We start from the raw sequence: 21,796 nt of genomic DNA on the forward strand, positions 1-21,796 counted from the left end.
GGGGAGGATCTGCGGTGATCCCGGCTGGGCCACGGCCTCACGCAACCCCCACCCTAAAAGCCACCGGCTGCACGCACCGGCACCGTGAAGAGGATGGCTGCGCTGTTCCGCATGCCGGGGGGACACACAAACACACATCTGCAGGAAACAGCGGCTGGCTCTTTCCAGGACGAGATGTTCCCCTCCCTGCAGACCCATGTGGGTGTCAGGAGAAGTTCCTGTACTGTGGGCTATGGACCAGCCTCCTCCTCTGGCTGGTGGTCAGACACTGGCCCAGGTTGCCCAGAGAAGCTGTGGCTGGCCCCCCCCGGGAGTGGTTCAGGCTGGTTGAGGCTTTGAGCAACGTGATCTAGTGGAAGGTGTCCCTGTTGATGGCAGGGGGTTGGAACTGGATGATCTTTCAGGTCACTTCCAACCCAAACCAGTCTGGGATTCTGGTTTGCTCATCACGATAGACCAGATCTGGCCTCAAAGCACCAGGGAAATGAACCATACTCCTCACCCTGCTGTGGTATGAGGAGCTCTCCAGGGCCACCCCCTATTTAACACTAACAAGTTCAGAAACTAACGAACAGTGCTCCTGTACCTCCAACTGTCCTACTGCAGCAGATTAAATCCTTGTCCAAAGACCAGCAAGTATCTTCAAGAAAACGTGTTACTCGTGTTCCCCAGGTGTGGGACACAGGAAATGTGAACAGAGACATCTGCTCAAGTCTCCCTAAATACTCGGAAGCAAATGGCCCCGGCCCACTGTGAGGTTTGTCAGTCATGTTCAAGCCTCTGGTTTGGATTGACATGTTTTGGTCGCAGTAACGTTCTCCAAAAGACAGTACAGAGTTTAGAGAGAGACCAGTTAAGCTAAGGCTTTGGTAGATGCTAATGCTGATAAAACCCCGAATGACTGAACCATGCTAGGGCCAGAAGCAGGACTTGGGTGGCTCGTTTGGTCTCAGCAGCAGTAATCTGCAGGGAATAGAGGCTGCAGCTTCTGAATTATGGTTGTTTCCCATGAGATGGGGGTTTTGTTTGTAGCAGGACAGCGCACACCTCAGCGCAGGGACATTCCCTTTGCTGTGGGGAAGTGGATGTTCACGCTCCAGGTCCCCTCAGACGTGGCAGCCCTTGCACAGTTAAGAGGCAGCAACAAGGATCCACAATGCCACTTCAAACTTTAAGCCAAGAGACTGGTAGGGATCCTGCTGCTGTTCCTGCGAATGCCAACATCAAGGCCACCTCCTCCCCACAGCCCTGTGAGCAGCGCTGTCGTTACGCTACACCCTGAAGGTCACAGGGTGTCAGTCCTCGTTCCCTGACAGTCTGCTAGAAAAGATTGCATTTCACCCTGGTTTTACTTCTTTATATAATTCCTGGGTTGATTCTCAGCCAAGAGCTGGTTTCACCTATCCAGACACCGATTTCCCACTGTCTGCAGTTGCCTCAGGCTACGGAGCTGTAAGAAAAGCTCAGTCCTGTGCAGTAAATAAAGCACCTGGGCTCACACCACGGAAAGCAACAACCCGTAAAGGCACCGAGATCCCCATCCCAACGCCGCCTGCCAAGGACACGCACTCTCCAGTTAGCGTTACCTGTCCCAGGAGCAGCAGAAGGGGAGGCATGGTGCCAGCCCAGGATCAGTTCAACAGGTCTCTCTACCCTTTATTTGAAACAAGGACAGCGCTAACAAAGGTTTGCTAAGCCTACCTGGGAGGGACACGCCGATCTCGGCTGTCACGCTAGAGCACGGGCACAGCAGTAAACAGGCAAGTTGGCTTCTGTTCCGGCAGAAACACCAGGCAGCGTTTAATGGTTCTCAAACAGACTACAACAAAGGCTGCAGGGAAAAACATTTTATTTCCAAGCAGATTACAAAGAGCAGAGAATATAAGAGTAAAATTAAATTAAAAAAATAGTTGAGTGCATCTCTTTAAAATGATTTGTAGTGTGAGTTACTCACGGGGCAAAGCTACTGGAGAGTTCTGAAGGTCACTTTGCAGGATGCCAATCACACGTGCTGTTTAGACCAGGGTCAACACGGGAGGGACAGACAAGACGTATTTTGCATATAGGCTGCACACTCATTATCAAGCGAGGCTCTGGGCTGCGACGGGACCCTGCCTTTCTGAGACATCCCCTCCACCTCGTTCTCTCCTGCAGTTCCCTCTCGAGTTCTAGACAAGGTTTATTGCTGCTGTGAGTAAGTTCAATCTGCCTCCCCATTCTGATGAGCTCCAACGAGAACAGAGAAGCAGGAAAACGTGGCTGCCATGCGCGAGGTTATACAGGGAAAGCGACTGCAGCGCTGGGAGACGAGCTGCAGCCACACAACAAAGGGAACAGACAAGTAGGGGACACAGCAATCGCTACAGAGCTTTTGGGGCAGCATGTCAGCGAGACTTCTGGAAGATGATTTGAGATGCTCCTTAAGGTAGGAAGATGCTCGAGCTGAGAAGGGCTCTTCCCTGTGCATTGGCACCAGTGAAACACAACAGGCTGAAACATCAGGATAAGGTACGGTCCCTGTAGTATTTGAGAGGAGCAGCCCCAGCAAGAAGATGGGGAGAAAAGCCCTGTGGAAGACAGTTTATATCCCACTTTAACAGTGATTTAAGAGTTTAAACACTAATTGCAAGTAAGTCACTACTGAACTTGGATGAGAATGCAGTTTGGTTAGACTGTGCAGAGTCAATCAGTGTCTGGCAGCACTCAGATCAGCAAGAGGATGAGCAACTAGAGTATCAGCAAGTCCTCCACCTCATGCCCACTCAGAGGGCTCTTCTCTACCACTTCTGTGTCTGTTCTTACCATGGCACAGGAGGCTTGAAGATGGCCTAATCCATCCTACATACACCAAGGCAGAGAGTAGCCCTGACACAGTTGAGAACAAGTGTCTTGATTTCTGCCCAAGGAACAATGGTGCAGAAGATGATTCTTATTTAGGGATCAGATTAAGTCTTATTTTCATTGGTCCAAGGCAGAACAGTTCAGGAACTACTTCAGACCTTGTCTCCCATTGAAAATCCAGAAGATCTCTTGGGGTGAAGCAGCCAACAGATGAGAGCCCTGCTGAGTTACTGAGTAAAGGCTGTTCCCTTGACTCACCACTCTAGACAGGAGTGAAGAACCAGCCTCTAGTCTGCTCTCCGCTGCTTCAGCCATTCTCACTTAGGGGAAATACTTGAACTCTTGAAAGCAAATTAAAATCTAACAGTGCCGTGGACAAGTGTGTAAGAGGCTACAAGTGTCCTTAGGAAAGCTACGCTATTAGTGTCAAGAGACAGGACAACACACGAGTCTCCTATCAGAACGTGAGGTGCTCTGCAGTAGTCAGTCACGCTCTGCTTTCTAGGGTTCCTTTCACACCACAGAGACGAGATGGGCATAGTTCGAAACCAGCAACGCAGGGTCTCCAGCTTGATTCTTCTCAGCTTTATTGTACTTAGAGATGGATGCATTTTCAGCCTGTCTCATAAAAGGCAGAGGGCACAGAGAGTTCTCATTTAATATATACACGCGGACAAGAGCTAGCAGTTTGGCACTCTCGGGGCCGAGGGGGAATGCCCTTAAGCAGCAGTCAAGCTGGTTATAGGAAAGTGTTAAAAAGCTATTTTACATGTTTGACTGGGAACAGTTCCCAGAACTTGGATAGCAACCCTAAGCCACAGCACTCTTCTGTGCCACTCTGTGCACATGTCTTCCTATGAGCCCCTAAAAGGGAGCGGATCACGTTCTTCACTATCAAAGAACACAGTATTTATATTCAAGAAATACTGTACCTTTTAAACTAGCTCCAGAGAGCCAGACTAGAAGCCAGGTCCAGGAAAATAATCCTTAAGTCACAGTATATCGATTGTCTCTAAAAATAGGGAATGAAGTGAACAGAGTGGACATTCTGATGAGACAGTACAGAACAGTACAGCAGTCCACTTCTGCGTCAGCAAATCCCTCTCCTATGTACGTCTGAACAATGAGAAAGTAATGGAAACACTTCGGGCTGTCAGGACAAAACCAGTCGTTAGGAGATCTCCACAGCTCACCACGCACCAAGCTGCCCCACTCTTAAGGGGTACACTCCAAGATCAAGGAGAACTCTTCCCCTACAAAGATTTCAGATCATCCTGCAGTTAAGGGTAGTAAGGAGAGTGCACAATCTAGAATTTTAAGGTAACACGGAATTCTGTTTCCCCAGAAAGCTCAGCTGAAGTATCTGTTCACCCCTAACCTGGAACTGCCCTAATATTCTGTCAGGTTATTCTAGCTTCTGACAATGTTTAGAGGAAGAGGTGACTCCCAAAGCCACCTAATGAAGCAATTAGTACACTGGGTATCTGGCAGATGACTTCAACATCCACTGCATTTCCAATGGAGACAGACAAAGCAGCAGGCTCACGCTGAGGTGCGGGCACGCTGGAGCTAGCTTCCAATGCAACACTTAAACTGGGGCCAGAGATGGACATTCCAGTCACTAAGATATGGTAAAGGGATTACAGGCTTCTGAGAGCTGAGGCAGTACTGGTGATCCCAACAGCCACCCTACCAGGGGGCAGCTGCTGGCACCCAAGGTCTGAGCTGAGGGTAAATGTTACCAGCACTACACACCACCCAGGCACCATCTTCCCAACTTGCCCACCGAGATCTGGGCACCAACCCCTGGCTGTTTTCCCCTGGCATAACTCCAAGGGCAGACACTGAGCTACGAGTACAGGTATTAGTGAACACCAGTGCGTTGCTACGTCACCTCTCTGCACTTACTTGAGCAGAGTCCTACACAGGGAACCAACTGCTCGTACTGCCACCCAGCTCGAGCACCTCTGCTGTCTCATGAACACCAATGTCAATATGAAGCACCAGAGGTTTGAAGTCTCTCTAAACCCACACACCTCAACACTGCTCAAGAGCACAAAGACAGGGAACACCATGGCTACTCTCATCATTTACCCTGTGCACAACCAACAGAGAGGGCGGGCCTTCCTTCTCAATACACACAGGTGCTGGTCAACAGAAGCTTCAGAAAAATTGCTTGCCTGTACACAAGTTTAAGTTCTTTTACTGTAGTATATATTTAAATATGTATCTATATATTTTGGAACAGGGAAAGGACATGAGATGGAGAAGCAGGGAAGACAAGTTCAAGAAGCAGAGACCTCTCTCTGCATCCAAGAAGCTCATGGCACAAATAACAAGCCTGGCTAGAGTGATCTCCCATTTCAAGCACGGTTGGCTACCCGCTGGCTTCAAAAGAGCAGGCTACTCGTTAATGATATACAGCAACCATTGAAGATGCAGCAAGGCAAGGCTACAGGGCTGGGGTTTGTGATCATGAACAATGCCAGAAGCTACACAGCCGTGTTAAAAACTGTGAAAAGGCTGTTAAATGGCAGGAGTAAGCCGTGTGCTGCTCCTGGAAGGCCTTTTCCTTCCAACACCCCTCCATCATGCTGTTGGTGTGATACGTTTGTCAGGGTGGGGAGAGGGGGATTTGCCTAGGGGTGAAGCCTCACAGGCTGGCCACAGAACATTAGGACAGTCTGATCTGGTCTCACAGATCCCATGTTCCTAGCCTGACACTGAGCTTCCATCAGCAAGCAGACATTCAGGTCCTTCACCAGAAGTCAATCCCCTTCTACCTTCCTAATTTATAGGGGTGAAAGAAGTCCAGCGGAGTTGAGCTGGAAAGCACAAACAGGGATGAAAACAACCAGTTTGCATACTGTTCTTTGTATAATGACCCCCCCCACCCTCACAGCTCACTCTTCCCCAAATAAAGACACATTGTTCAATGGCATGTTGAAAAGACGTGCTCGTCATTCTTAATAAACAACTAGAGTAAGAATACATAAGAGAAACAGGGTGGTATCTTTATATGATACACAAGTGTATGTTACAAGAATTCCATCAGGCACAGGAGCCTCAAGGTATAAGGCCTCAATGTTAGGCCAAAAAAGAAGAGTGTGGTAAAGTTTGTACTTTTAACATTTTAACATCTAAAAATGTCACTTAAAGGTCTGAATAGAAATCGTTGGTTTGCTTTTTTTTTTTTTTTTTTTTGTATAAATCACAATTGCAGTTCACTCTCTCCTCTTCCTTCCAAGATAACAGCAAATTAATGTCCAAGCACAAGAAAAGAAGATGCCTGCCTCTCCTCCACTGGCTGAGCAGGTCCATCCATCATTCTGTGCCCTCTAGGCTGCACGTGCTCCAAGGAGACAGAGGCCCCAGCCATCCAGGGCAATCCTGTAGTTCATGTTTTCTACATCATAAAAAAAAAACCAGAGTCAACCAGCAGCTTTCCACAGCTCCCAGCTCGCAGGGGATATGCAGCCTCCAATGCTTCCAACAGTTTGGTGTATTGGGTAGGATACACAATGGGTAGGTTTTCCTTTAGATTCTTTTAAAGAGAAGAAGCCTAAAAGGGCTTCATAACTACACCAATAAAAAAACCAAAAACTTAGGCATCTCCTTTAGTGTAAAAGTCTGTACAATTTATCTTTGCTTGTCCCTCCCCTGTCACCCCACCCCACCCCTTCTAAGCCAAGAAGGATGCCTTAGTGCATGGTGCTGGCATTAGCCACGGCAAGAGCTTCCTGAATCTCTCGTATCACCAGGATCCGGGTGAGCATCTGCTCCATCTGCTCTCTGCTGATCGGCTGGATGGAATACCAGATAGGGCTGTTGGGGGCCACCACTGGCTCCGGTGTCAAGTAAAACGTGTCATTCCGGCCTTTCACACTCTGGGGGCTGCATGAGGAAGATCAGAAATAACCAGACTAACAGAATGTCCTGGGAGGGAGAGAGAGACCATCACTGTCCTCACCCCAGGCTTCACAATTCCTGACAGTGAACCTCTGGCTGATGAGACATGAAGGTATGGAATTACATCTATAGGGGCATCAGTGGTCCCAAAGTTTTTAGGCCATCCCAAGGTTAAAAAGCCATGGTGACAACTACAGGAAAGTAATTTTCATTTCACACTAGTAAGTATAGCACACAGATGGCTTTAGAGGTCTTTCAGAGTGAAGCAAGGATGGGGTGTTTTCACATCCAGGCTAGCTGCAGACCCACCTATGCAGCAGAACGTTTACATTAATTGTTGGAATCATCACAATTTAGAGGCAAGTCCTTGAGGCGCCCTTCAGTCTCCATAGCAAGTCCTCATTTTTGTTCAGAAGCCAATCTGAATAGGACCCTAACCTCATCTCAAGTAGTAGATCCTTCCAGATCACTTGCTTGCAAGTCACAGGCAGAACAGCGAGGTCATGCCATCACAACGAACCTCCAGACTGGGTATGAGATTAAGAGCAGCCAGTTCACAAATCAGGATTTGTCTCTGGAAATACCACACCAGTTCACTTATGTGCCATCAGAGTAAATCCCACCCTCTCACATCAACACCCCTCCCCATTTAAGTAAATTTATGCAAATGTAGAAACTGTGTCAGCAATAAAACACAACCCTGAGAACTAGGCTGGCCACAAGATGCATCTTAACAGTCACAGCAAACAAGCAACCATGCACACCACGAGGAGCTCTCACCATTTGAAGAGGTAGAAGTCATACAGCTTTATCGGACACCTCAGGGGGTTCTCTGGGTTCTCAGTCTGCTCTGCATACATGTCATCTGTAACTACAAACCAGCCCCCCAGGGGTCTGTCAGACACTGTATGAGCACAGCAAACTGCGCGGTGCCGTACGGCCTCAGTGCCCGGAGCACCTTGTCACCAGGCCAGAGGGGGCAAGAGACACGCGGCTGGTCCAGGGCAGAGGCACCTGGTTATAAACGCCCAAAGCATTACAGGGACAGCCTGCTTCATCCCAAGGCCTCTGAACAACACAACCTATCCATATCCTTCTTTCCATTTCTGCTCTACCTGTGCCCACAATAAGAGAAATCTCACTGCTGAGACTGCAGTGTCTCAGCCAAATCCCAAACCTGTGCTATGAAGAGGGCAGACTGTACTTACGTATGGATTCTATATGGTTCACGTGAGCCAGGAGAAGAGAAGCCCTCCCAAAGAAGTTTCTCCCTCTGTTCATAAGCACTTACACTGAATAGCCCCTTTGCCCACAAAATCCAAAAGTACCAAGTTACCCTCAGCTCCTGAGGAGCCCTGTGTGCCTCAGGCAAGCTACGCCCCCAGGCCCATTATTATTAGAGAGCACTGTGCTCTCTGAGGCAGAACACACAGAAAATTCACGCTGCTAAACTGAAGGCAACTGGCAGAGCCTCATGTTCCCATGGCCCTACCTGCAGACATCTCCAGGTTCATCCACTTCCCTTAAGCCCAGTAAGTAAATATTCCCACAGAAAACTTCCAGACACTACCTTTCTGTCCTGCCTGGTGTATGCCAAGAGGCTTCAGATAGCGGATACTCGTGCTTTTATCCTTGGGATTAGATGGGTTCTTCTTGGTCTGCCTCAATACCTTGGAGAAGGCCAGCTTCATGTGCTGGTCTACTGTTTTCAACAGGAAGTATCTGAGCAGCAAGAAGAGAACATGGGACATTGACAGGCAAGTAAAGGATAAAGTCCCAGTAGTGAGGTAGTTATCTTTACTCATCGTGAGCCAGCTGAAGCTCAAACCAACACTGAGTTAAAGACTGTTCCAGCAGCAAAACATGCAACAGCCACAATTCTCCTCTGCTAGCTCATTCCCTTGTTGTACTGCAGCTTCTTTGCCCAAAGGGGCTGCAAGAGGGCTCTGTGTGCAACCATTCAAAATTCAAGATTCTGCCCAAATCCAGTGCAGCCGTTTCCTACCAACCCTGTAAAGGTATTTGAAGTTCTTTTATTTCCCAAGATTCCCAAAGACTTAAGTACTTACTTTGTATTGAAAAACATCAGTGTAGTGAGCAAGGTGGAAGGGGAGTGAGCTCCTAGCTGCTTACACTCCCACAGCATCTCTTCTGTTACATGACTGGAGAGGACATAACCTGCAATAATCAGAAGTCAGCATCATGCCAGGAGACAGTCACAGCAGGAACACAGGCAGCATTTTATAGTCTGTAATTACTGGAGAACACAGGAATCTTAAGGGGAAGAGGGGGAGGAGATTCTCACTTATGTCAAGATTCACCACTGTGCAAATAACTTTATAAATAGCAGGTACAGTTGTATACATATGTCAACCTCTAGTTGTGGAGAGTATGCTTCTGCAATACGCCAACACAGCCCAGCCCAGAGAGAAATAAATATGCACTTAAACAGCTTTTAATTAATGGCTTGACTCCAATGCAGATGCTCCTAATCCAATAATATGTGAGAGCAGGCAGGCCAATGCAACAAATCAGCTCTTGGCCCTGTGCGCAGCTTTAGTCAGCACACAGTGCCAAGTGATGGACTCGGACACATGAGTAATCCTTTCATTCTCAGATATTTTTTTTTTCCTTTGTGTAGAAGAGAAATACTATACTCCAAATACACAGATAAACAGACAGCAGTATGAACTCCAGGGTTTGTGGAATGACAAAGCACAGATCAAACAGCCAGAGTGAAGACAAAAGGATTCCAAAACTCAGGGTGCTACTTAGCCATCTAGGCTGTAACATCGGCTACTTTTCTGAACACGTGCAATAGCTTCTTCACTGGTGTCTAATCAGATCAAGAGGAATGAAGTAATGAGAAACCAGGTTTCTGTCTCCTGAAAATACAATTCTTAATCTAGTTCTCATATGCAACACTGTTGAGATCTGTCTCTTCTGGAATGGGTCCCCCCAACCCTATTACCACCATTTTCTAAACACGGGGCTGAGATGAGCTGCATTTGATTACAGCATTCAAGGCTCTAATCACACATTGTTTTTTTCTTTGACACTTGGTTTGTCCTGCAGACCAAATCCATCTGGCTACATGGCAACATGACAGTGCTGCATTATCTCCCAAAGTAACAATACATATTAGAAGCCAGATGTATTAGTACTTCAGCTGAGGAAGCTAGATTCAGATCAAGGACCAGCTGGCTTCCAAGTAAGACCATCTCATGACACTGTTACAAAGTCCCAATCTGCCTTCTGATGGGCGACAAGTGATAAGACAAATAATCCTCAAGGACAATTGGGGCTAGAGCCTGACGTGCAATAGCCCCAGCATTCACTGCAGACGTTACATCTTTCTCCCCGAGCAGTACGAGCTGTCCTAGGGACATCAAGTACTTGGAAAGGGTTTCTATTCAGACTACACTCATGCTATAGCTCAGTTTAAACATTCCAAAATCCAGAAAGTTTTAAAGTATTTAAACAAGAGTTCTTACCAAGAGGGGAAACGCGGGGCTGTACGTCCTTGAGAACTTCGTGCAGCCACTCAGTGAACCGAATATAGTAGAGATCTGAGAAGATGTCATCCACTCGGCCATTTTCAAAGAGATACTGGAAGAGATTCACAACCCAGTCCAGTCCAGGGGTAGTGAGTACATCCCTCAGACCAGACCTTATCCTAAGAGCCCCTGTATCCGGTTAGCCAAGCATTTTACAGCACAGCACTGAAGACTAATACATTCTGCTTAGAAGAGTGAGGGTCCTTGCACAAAGGCCAGTACAGGGTATGTGATCTCAGTTCTCATGGGAATGCTAAGACAAAGGAAAAACCATCTGAGAAAGTAAAGCTGTTTGGATTTCACCTTTTGTTTCAGGTGTGTTCACTGCAAGTTATTTCACAGGACCGTCCTTTGGACACTAATTCTTCAGGTTAAGGAGACAGATGGTCAATTCTCCTATCAGAGTTTAGCTCTGTTCCTGCAGCTCTTCCAGAAAGCACATTAATGTTACCAGCCCAGACTTCCCACACCACACAAAGCTAAGTTCTTGCCTGTTAAAGCTTCAACTAGATCAAGTTTTGACACTGACCTCTTCCTCAGACATCATCCAACCCCCCTCCCCTCGCCAAAAAACCTAGAACTATTTACTGTTCTCACCATGATACTGAACTCAGTTATTAACAACTCTCCATAAACTTAATTCAGTAGGTGAAAGCATTGCTGTGCATTAATTATACTTAAGCTGATGATTTTTTTTAATTATTTTTTTTTAAGCAAAGAGACTTTTTTTCTTGTGAAATTGTTAGGAAGCTTAATAGTCTCCATTTTTATAACAGAGAATCCTCTCAATGCATGTTGACAACATGCACATACAGCTGCCCTCCCCCTACCTTCTGAATACACAGGAAGATATAGTAGAGCACATCTGGATCATAGGGTTCACCATCACCATTTCGAGCTTCTCGTGTCATTAAGCATAGACCATAATTCAGCTCAGCCACAGCTGAAGAGATGAGATCTTCCTGGAACCTCAGCAGCTGACGCCCTGGAAAAACAAAACAAAGCCATATTATTTAAGCCATAAAGCCATATTATTTCCCAATCTTTCAGGAATGATTTCCCACATCTCCAGCTTTGCCATTCTATCTGGCAGGCCCAATACTACCTCATTCTCCCAGTATAATAAAGAAACCTGACATAAATCAAGATCTTAAGCTGTCAGATCTACTTTAAAGATAAACAGGCAAGAATCTGATAGGAAGACTCTCTGCCCTGCCAACTGCATGACTATTGCCTTCTTTTAGCATGTCCACAATGACATGCTGCCCTGCAGCAAAAGGAAAACAGCAACTCTGTGACTGCTCCACCAGCCTGGCCAGCGCTCACAGCCACACCACAGCCATACATGTCCTTCCCTACTGCTACCAGCCTCGGTGCTCAAGTTGGCTCAGCAGAGAGCTAATGCCTCCCTTGGAGCCTGTCCTGTGGCAGTGGGAGTGTGCAATAGTTAGCATTGCAGAATAAACCAAAGTTTACATTTAAAAACAATCACTGATTAATCAAAGGTGTTTTCCAGAGCAGTAAACAGCTAACGTTTTAGTCATACTTAATCCTGCTTGAAAGGAAAGAAAGGCCATGTTGTCATGACACATACTTCCAATAGGTGCTAGCCTATTTTGGGCTTCTTTTTCCAGCTCTGCATTCTTGGTCTGTGCCCAGCTTTTCCACACTTCAAGCCCTTCTTCTGGCTTCAGAGAGTTTGGAAGTAGAAGTTCAGGTGAAGTCTGTGGCTGCGGCTGTGGTTCAACTTCAGCAACCTGAACAGTTTGAGCCTATGAAATAAAATATTTCAGTTTATATACACACTTTGATATGCAACAGTTTGACAAAAATCAAGTTAATGCTGCACTACCTCTAGCCCCAGGGTATCAGCCTTTTACAACACTCCTCTCTAGCCAGAGGTTAAGCCAAGGAACACAACTTTTGCTGTCTGACCTGAACTGCTGCTGGCAAACGAGTATCTGTGTCTCCGAGGACACTTTTAGTTTGGATGGACATACCTGAAACCCCCTCAGCAAACCCACACAACTTGCAGTTCGATGCATTTACAAGTCCTGCAGAACATCACAGGAGACCTGAGAGCCATGAGCTGTTCTTGCTGTGATACCATTAAGCAGCCAGCCAGCACGTTCAAAGGCAAGGATCTTCATAGGGCTAAAGTCCTCCCAACAACAAACTTCTAGTCTCCCCTCAAACACTGAAACAGATTATTGATTTGAAGCTGTTTGCTCCAATGCATTTTTCTTGACCTCAGCCAACCTGTCAGCCTGAACCACCACCAAAATCCATCAACTCACTCCAACAAGAGCAGCCCAAGGTCCCTCACAGACAGAGCCTCGGCACACAGCAGCTAAAGAGACTGCAGGCCCCTGGCAGGGAAGAACAGCAAGGTGCCATCAGCTTTACTGACCATCGCTGCTCCAAACCCAGACTGCCCTGAGCAAGGTTCTGGGGACAACTGTGTGTTGTACACTGCTAGCATCCTTCCCCACCCCTGCCCATCAAGGGCAGGGTCTCTTCATTATTCAGTACATAACAGGCAAACAGAAGAGAGATGCTCTGCTCTTATCATCAACAACCAGTAAGATTAATTCATTTATAAGAGGTTTAAAGTAAGAACAGACTAGAACACCAGCATGAAAACATGAATTCAGTTGCAATGAAATGCTCTAAAACTACCAGATACTGCTAATGTGGAGTAGGTACTGTTCTGTGAACAGCTACTGTGTGACCTACTGCAGAGCTAAAAGGTCTCCAGACCCTCTGGAAGTTTACTTTGCAGCAGGACCTTAAGTCACCAAGAATTACGACCTCGAGCTGAAACTTATTTCACAGGCAAGCGATGGCACCTATCCAGAAAGAGCAGTGAGCTCTGCAGCTGCACTCACTCAGTGTTCCTCACTACAGCTGCTCAATCCCACGCTGCAGAAAGTCTCATGGCTACCTCAATTAAGGAGATTAATTGAGGCTGTACAGCCCTTAGTCAAATTCTCATTGGTACCCTGAATATTAGAAATAGCAATTCTTACATCAAAACAGTTTTGCTTTCTCCTTCTTAAGAGCCACCCCAAAAAACAAGGCTGTGTTATAATGGAGTAACTTCTCCTCTGCTACTGCCAAGTGTCAGTTGCTCTGACAGGACTAGAGACCATAATGAAAAGGGCACAGACTGTAGCAATACCTGTACCTTGCTTAATAAAACAAGCAAACAAAAAAACCAGCTGAAGAGGCAAAGCCAGCAACAGCCTGAGACTGGAGTTTTCTGACTGCCTCTGGTTGTGTTTTCTTTTATTTTGCATCAGCTCTTAACAGCTCTTTGCTTATCAGCCCCTGCATCAGCAGCAGCACTAGGAGACTAGACTGAAAGGGCCCAGCTTTGATCAGGGCAGATGGCGACAAAGTTTAATTTGTCAAGCACAAGCCTCTGCCTCAGAGGCCAGGAGTCCAGGGGTGACCTGACACCGTGACTTTGCAGGAGCTAGGACTGAGCCTCTGCACTCTTACGTTTCAGAGAGCAGAAAGCTTTCCAGAGCCAACCACCTCCGTCAGCAACCTCCTACCTGCCCTGGTGACACCCTGGCCAGTGTGAGGGCAGACACGCCGGCTGAGTTGGCACTTGCTTCTTAACTTTTATTTTTCACAGATAGAGCAAAACAGCTGCAGCCTGCCGAGATCCCACAGCAGCACAATGCCAGAGGACAGTGTGGGGCAGGCAGGTAAATTCTTTCTCAGTCTCATAGTCGTGAGAGGGACAATCCCCAGAAGTTAGATATTCACCTCTCGTAGCTTTACTGTTCTCTCAGAGGAAGGATGCACCCCAGCATACCTCCTGGACCTGCCTCTGTATTTACAGAATGTTACAGAATCACAGGATGTCAGGGATTGGAAGGGACCTCGAAAAATCATCTAGTCCAACCCCCCTGATTTAGGGGGCTTATGCAACACCAAGTACTCCAGAGAACTGGGATCAGGAAAGTGTCTGATACTGAAGAACCGCAGACCACCGTGCACAGGAATACAATGTTAGAAGAAGCTTTACATGTAACCATTAAAGAAATTCTGGAGTTAATAGCTCAAAAAGGATCCCAAGAATGTGGTTTATGCTCTTAAAAGACCCTGGAATAAGTCTAAAAACCCTGTTTAGCAGAAAGGCAAGAAGTTCTATCAACTTAGTTCGTTCAAGCAGCTGAATGCAACAAAAGGATCCCTGAAGTACCAATGCAGGGAAAAGATGAGCTACAGAAGGCTCTTTGAACATGACAAAAAGAAAACCAAAAAAAACCCCAACCAAACAAAATCCCATGCATTGCCAGACCCATAAGCTGTAGCTTAAAGTACAGCTTTATAAAAGAGGGCATCCAGCACCTGAAAGTTATCTAGAGATGTGGGAGCCCTTTTCAGTGAAGGCCTCAGTGGGCTACAGCCCACAATCAACTCAGAAACAATCAGACATGACTACAGAAAGTCATCCTCCTCGTCTCAGCGCTTGCTGATGGAAGCAGAGGGCATATACACCTTTATAAAGCCAACAGTGTTATTTATAAACTGGAAAGAATTTGTAACAACATTTATGCTAGCAGACTTGGACATTTTTTCCCCTCATTCCATTCAGCAAAAAACAGGCTCTGACAGATCAATCACTTTTCACTTTCTGGTAATAAAAAGATAAATTACATCCATTTGCACATACAAGAGAGGCCATTAATAGCCCTAATTATTCAAGTTTTAAAAGTGAATTCAAAATAATCTATGTCTTAAAGTTAGCAACAAAGCCTTTAAAAAAAAAACAGCAACAGATTCAGCTGCCAGGTTTGCCAAGCACTATGAAGAGATGCTTACTTGCCACTGCTCGTTACTGCACTCTTGCACACCAGGCACTGACCAGCAGCAGCACACAGCGTTACAGACACGTGCACCTGGCCATGAAGTTTGCTCACAACTAGTCAGATTTCGACATTTTTCTCAGGCACTGGATCTGCTGTGGACTTCAAGAGCTGCATAACACAAAGTAACTGATAACTAGGCGACTAGTACATTTGCACACCTTACTTTGCTGCAATCATCCCTGCCTGTCCACTACAACACCTAGAACAGCTCAGAAGATGACTTCAGACCTTGGAATACCTGTTATGAAGAAGCTAGTAATGAGAATATATCTATTAATTTACACTACAAAGATCAAGACTATACTTTTGAGAAGGTCTGAATCCTGTAATTATGTACCAACATTAGCACAGTGCAGTCCTACATCTATCAGGAGTCAAATGCCCTATATTGTGCCCAGGCTACTGGGACAGATGCATCTCTGCTTCCTAGACACCAGCTGCCTGCTGACATCCTCCCTCTCCACAACATTTACAAGCTGTTAATCACAGGCTGAGACCGAGAAGCAATTTTAACTTACTGAGCAAGTGACTTGTAGCTGCTGCTGCTGCTGCCCCTGCTCCTGGGGTGTGGGCTGCTGCTGTTGCTGCTGCGGGTCCCATATGTGCACTGTCTGTGCTGTATTCTGGTACGTCCCTGCCACAGCCTGCACTGCCACTGGAATGTGGATGTTGCCATTCATAAACTGTGCTGGAAAGAGCGAATTAGCAAGAGTCTGCACCACTTCCTCATGAGAGTTCTTCACTACCGAAGTACTTCCCACCATCTTATCCTTGTCATCTTCCAGCTTGACGGTAGCCAGCGTCGCTGGCGAGCCGCTGACGTGGACGGCGTTGTAGGCCTCCTGGGGGATGGCGATGTGAGTTATGTTTTGCTGCTGAAGGTCACCACGTGGCTGAGCAGAGTAAACAGGGATGGTCCAAGTCTCTCCAGTGGGGCTAGTAATGGTCCCAGTGGCACTGTACAGGTGGGCACTGTCCACTGTTAACAAGTCTGGCCTTAAAGAGACGTAACTTTGCTGCTGGCCCTGAGGAATGGCCAGCACTGTGGCAACTGGCTGCCCTGAAATAGCATATGAAACAGTAATAGGCATATCCACCTTACGCTTCTTCACCGGCTGAAGGACACTAGCAGTGCTGATCCGCCGCTCTCCCTCTCGCGGAGAGCCTTGTTGAGAAGGCGGAGGTGACAGTGCCCCGACTGTTTGGATCTGTATCTGCTGGCCACCAGTAATGGCCTGTCCTGCCACAAGCTGGGCTTGGATCTGCTGGTGTTGTATGTGTTCCTCCTGGATCTCCGCAGCCTGGATCTGCTGGGCAGTCTGCACGTGCTGCACTTGGATCTGAGCTGCCTGCAGCTGCGATGGGCTGGGGCTCTGCAGAGACTGACTCTGTATTGTCTGGGATGCCTGCTGCTGCGCCTGCCCTTGGATCTGCACTTGGACCTGTATTGGCTGCTCCGAAGCCTGATGGACCGTGAGCTGTGGAGAGAGCTGCTGGGCGGAGACCTGCTGCGGCGACTGCTGGACCTGGACTTGAACCTGCAACAACACCAATGCAGCAGTTAAGAGATCAGCCAGTGTCAGTGATACAACAGGGAGGCCACCGACAGAGATGATTCCATATATTAATCCATCAGTAAAGACCTCAGGAAAATGAAGCCAGGTTACTCTGGAAGTGCCAGGTTGATAACAGCGACAGGGTAGATGATGTGTTTGCTCAGCACTGCACGTGACCGCGCTTCTCAGCGCAGACAGAACAAACAGCGCACGAGCTGCATCTCCGTCCTCAAAGCTCTGTGGGCTCAAGCCAACAGAACACATCCTAGGAAGCCAAAGAGTCTTCAGAGCTATTGGCATTTCTAAAATGTTATTTCAGCACAGGCCTTGCAAGAGCAAGACTTTAAGGCCATATACATTTCAATTCTGATATTGAGTTTATCTTCCTACAGAATGCAGGAGTTTGCCTCATTCTTACTAAGCTCTAAAGATTTTTTTACTACTTTCAACCCCAGTTCTCCAAATGGCCACAGGATCACTTGCCAGTGACAGGTAGTAAGAAATATGGGTAAGTTGAAACCAGCACTTGGCTCCTTCCACATAAAGCACAGAAATATTATTATGAAACCAACTGCTAATAGTAGCGCTACACAAGCGGGCGTCACGGAAAGCTGCAAGTTCAACCTGGATCTCTGTCACACACTGAGGGGCAATGCTGCAGGGTTTGTTTTTTAAACTTCAGAACTATTTCTTTGGCAGTGATAATTAAACCTTTTTTTTTTTTTTCCCCCTCAGTATTTACTTATTCCATTTATTGTCCAAATCACTCAGTTGTATTTTCTAGCTCATGCACTTACACAGTGCTGAATAACATGGACAAAAGATGTTAAGACTTGGATCCAAACACAGTTCCTTTTATTTTAGGGAAAAAAGTAAAAAAATCAATCACACCCTTTCACATCAACACTCCTTTGTCCAGGGTCTGTCACACTACCTAGCAGCAGTGCAGGAGCAGATGTAAAAGCAGAGGTAGCCCCCAACACAAAGTTCAGGCCTCAACTTCACGTTCCAGGCCTTGAACCCAACCCAGCTGGTACCTTTTCTGCCAGGGCACCAAGCGAGGTCTGCTCTCCTCATCCAGACCCTTCCCCACTTTGTGCCCCTCATCTACACAGCCACGTGGTTGCATTTGCCTTGTCCCAGGTTCCCAGGATCACCTGCTTCTCCAGGCTTCCTTAACCCTGTCTCTTAAGGGAGGGAATTAATCACTCAACCTGTCCTTTCAAATCCAACTGAGAGGTGTAGAGCTTTATTAGCAACACCTATGAGGGCCATATGAAGTCTGAAGCCAACACAGATTTATTTGGTTGCAAAACTACCCCTTCCTACTCATGCTCTCTCTTTTCTACCTCACTTTCCAGAGTCAGCATTTACACAGAGATGCCACACTAGCCAGCCTGACAATACCAAAAAGAACTACAGCGGTCTGCATCACACAGATACACAAAATCTCACTTCCCAACATCACCCCTAAGAAGACTTTAAAAATGTTAAGGATTCATTTGCAGCCATTTAAGGGTTGCTAAGGAAAAAAGTGGGGTAGCAAAATGCACCACTTGCAGACCAGTTTTGTAAAGTCACCTCCTGTTAAGAATGAATTCTGTTTCCAGGAAGAACAGGGAATTTTACATGTTCCTGCTGGGAGCTATACGCAGACTGTGATCCCGATGACATGGACCTTCTATAATAATTTCCTGCAAGGTAACAAGAAACATAAGAGCTGGTATCAGTGTGACAGTTTAAAAAGCTGCAACAGTGAGTGATTTGATCAGGCAGTTAATTGAGAAAGCTGAACATCACATCATGCTGTGTGATGCTTCTTCGGTTCGATTTGAAATTGTTATCACACTCCCCTAGAGCATGAGTACTGCCCTGGGCAAACAGGGCCCAGCACAGATCCCAGTCAAGAGTTCAGTTTAAGAAAGCCAGTTTCAATTACACCTCTGAGGCAAGTATTCTCCAAGATACCCTGCTTTAAAAAAAAATCACTAATATTGTCCTTAGTATTAATGCAAGTCCTTGTTCAAAAGGTTGGTTACCTGCAAGGCAAATGCCCAAGACTGGACAAGCTAAAATGCATTATTGCACTGCTCTATTTTCAGTTTCACACAAGAAACATTTGCTTTATCTGCTAGGATTCAAAATCATGTCACAGAAAGAGGTAAACCTGTACTTTATCCTGTACTTCTGCAGTGTGTTTTCAGAATCTGCACAGCTGACTGAGAACACCTTAAAGGTACCCCCACCTTTTCCCATACAGAATTTTATATTACAGTTCCTGTTCCTGCTGTAACATATACCAAGTAAAGACTTTTTTTTTTCCCTGCTAGCAGTAAGAATTAAAAGTCTGCTCCAGCACTGAAACAATTTTATCACATAAGTGCAATTAGAAAGGTAATGGAATAGGTTTAAGCAAGAGGCACTGTCAGCAAAAGAGGCCTGGCCTGAGAAAAGACCTGACAAGACAGCATTTTCTCCCTCCTGTTTTTATAGACTAGACTATTTCAGTTGGAAGGGACCTGCAACATCACCTAGTCCATCACCTGATCAATTCAGGGCTGACCATAAGCTAAAGCATGTTATTAAGGGCATTGTCCCGATGCCTCTTAAACACTGACAGGCTTGGGGCATCGACCACCTCTCTAGGAAGCCTGTTCCAGTGTCTGATCACCCTCTCAGTAAAGAAATGCTTCTTAACATCAAGTCTAGACGTCCCCTGGCACAGCTTTGAACATTAACCATTTCAGAGCCCGAGTCCACTGTCCCTAAAAGTCACAAGCAACTTCCATCACTTTCAGCAGATGAGCAATCATGACCTGAGGCCCCACGACAGTCCCCCAGGACTAATCCCTAACCTACACCTAGGATGTCTTGCTCCTGCTTTACAGTTCACAGTGTTACTGTTAATATCCATGAAGTCAAACTCCAGAATCAGTGGAAGTTCTCCATGCTGCAGACTGCAGACATCATTCTTCTGACTAGAGATTGCTCCTATTTAAAATATTGGAGCTCCACCTACCATTATGTATCCCTTGTGAATTACACATCCATTTTTAACAACCATATTTTGCAGCAGATCCCTCTCTATTTTCAAGTAGGTTGTACCCAAGAGTGCTACAAGCATTCATCTCAGATTTACAGACTTCAACCCAGTCTGAGACCAGAGTTCCTTACACAGCCCACGTTGTCTAACTTGCTATCTGAGAAAAAAAGGACAAAGAATTACACTAAACATCACCAGCAGTGGACTTTTTAAAAGCCTCTGTAAAAAGAGGAATGCTTTAAATTTACAGGCCAAGACCAACAGGGAGGACTTTAAATCTTCACCTTAGGCTGAAGATTAAAGCCAGAACATGCTATGCTGGGAATTCCTGGGTTATACTGGTGCAAGAGAGGAACATGCCAAGTCTCTAGTACTGAAAAACTGCTTATTGCCAGAAGTTTGGATCTAACAGTATGAAAAGAATCACTTCCCAACATCCATCCCCATCACACATCGAAATGTCTTTTTACCATAAACCAGCTAGAAGTTGGACCAAGCACTAGCTCACTAGAGAATCAAAAGCATCAGAAGTCAGCCCTGCATTGTAACGGGAGGGTAAAGCTAAACTTTTAAGATTCTCTTAAAGCAAATCTGTCACATTAAGCTCAGAAATATATTCTGTCTAGAACTGAACACATGCAAAGAGAAAATAAGGAACACCACGAGCAAACAGCTGAGGTCTGGTTTCCAAAAGTTGGTTTGTTGTTTTTTTTTCCCCCCTCATTGTTGACAGACCAACTCCAACAAACTTTCAAGTAGGATTCATAACATGTCTGCCCTGTGCAGATTCTCTACCCAACAAGGAATCAGACTGCAGAACCACAGTTCTGAAACAATTAAGCTGAAAGAATTCCCAAGGAAAGAAAGTCTCATCTGCAGTCTGATTGGATTACCCAGTATTTCCTAAAACCTAACTCCAAATGAGCATATATACACCAGCTCCTGCCTGCATGGATTTTCTGCTATCTAGCTTGCCCTACATCACCTGGCAGCCTGTTAAATAACTCTCTTCACAAACACATCTTCATTTCTGAAGCTGTGCTTACAGTAGCAAGTAGTAGGATACACCAAGAGCAGACCTTCAGAGCAAGATGGAAGACCTACTAATGTGTCCACACTATATGATCCAGAAGAACATTTCAAACTTGGGTCTAGTCTTGCCCACCAGCCAAGTCAAACCCCTAGACACAGCAAGACTGCAACTTAGGACTTAGTTTCATCTGAAGGGAATCCCAAAGTACAGGTTCCAAACCGAGCAGAGGCAAGTGGGGGCAGGTGGCAAACTTGCTGTGGGAAGTATGTTCCAAATCCCCTTCCAGAAGTAACAGAGGTGCACCTTCACCTTCCACACTTGACCAAGCTGACAGAAGTCAAACACTTGGACAAAAAGTTAGTGAGAGCAGGAGAAGAGCAACCTCCTAATTATTTTTTATCCCAATTTAAGGAAAGAAGGCTTAAAATACACCTCTCCCAACAACAGTCCTAAGCTAAAGTGACTCTGGCATTAAAAACTAACACTGTAATAGAGCTCCTTCTAACGTCACACCAGAAAGCATAAGCACACATACGAGTACAAAACAGATAGAAAGGACAGAATAGGTGAAAAGACTGATCACTGAAGTAGCAGGAAATGTTGGAACTTGTTTTTCAACTACTTTACAGGAAGTCCTTTGCTATCTATCTAAGTAAACAAGGTCTATGGGGAGTGTACAAGCCAGCTTTTCAGAACAACTGCCAGACAGATTCTCACTCCAGGTTTTTCCTCTGCTCATTTATCAACATCAGAGAGAGAATGCCACCGGCCAAATTAGGCCTTGCGTGTGTTTGCACAGTTACAATATCAAGATTATGTTGTCAAGCTGTACACTGGGGCAGGATTTAGTCCTAAGACAGTTAAAACATGTGAATCAAGGAAAACAGAACAGTTTACCTCTCAAAGAGGAACCTGTTTACATACACAAGGAGGTGCTACCTTGAAAATACCGCTCCTGACCATAACCGCTC

General features: G+C 46.1%; 1 protein-coding gene across 1 annotated transcript in view; it reads right to left on the minus strand.

The window, feature by feature from the left end:
• Positions 1 to 5,782: 5,782 nt before the first annotated feature.
• The window catches only part of QRICH1 (glutamine rich 1), a 23,409-nt gene continuing 7,395 nt past the window's right edge, over positions 5,783 to 21,796 (minus strand). Inside the window, exons 3-10 of the mRNA XM_010162606.1 lie at positions 15,712 to 16,731; positions 11,902 to 12,079; positions 11,138 to 11,292; positions 10,245 to 10,359; positions 8,820 to 8,928; positions 8,321 to 8,472; positions 7,531 to 7,621; positions 5,783 to 6,735 (exon numbers count right to left, since the gene is read on the minus strand). Coding sequence (XP_010160908.1) covers positions 6,543 to 6,735; positions 7,531 to 7,621; positions 8,321 to 8,472; positions 8,820 to 8,928; positions 10,245 to 10,359; positions 11,138 to 11,292; positions 11,902 to 12,079; positions 15,712 to 16,731 — 2,013 coding nt within the window. The 3' untranslated portion in view covers positions 5,783 to 6,542. The remainder of the gene's footprint in view (positions 6,736 to 7,530; positions 7,622 to 8,320; positions 8,473 to 8,819; positions 8,929 to 10,244; positions 10,360 to 11,137; positions 11,293 to 11,901; positions 12,080 to 15,711; positions 16,732 to 21,796) is intronic.

Source organism: Antrostomus carolinensis, unplaced genomic scaffold (assembly GCF_000700745.2).
Source record: "Antrostomus carolinensis isolate BGI_N321 unplaced genomic scaffold, ASM70074v2 scaffold50920, whole genome shotgun sequence".
NCBI lineage: Eukaryota > Metazoa > Chordata > Aves > Caprimulgiformes > Caprimulgidae > Antrostomus > Antrostomus carolinensis.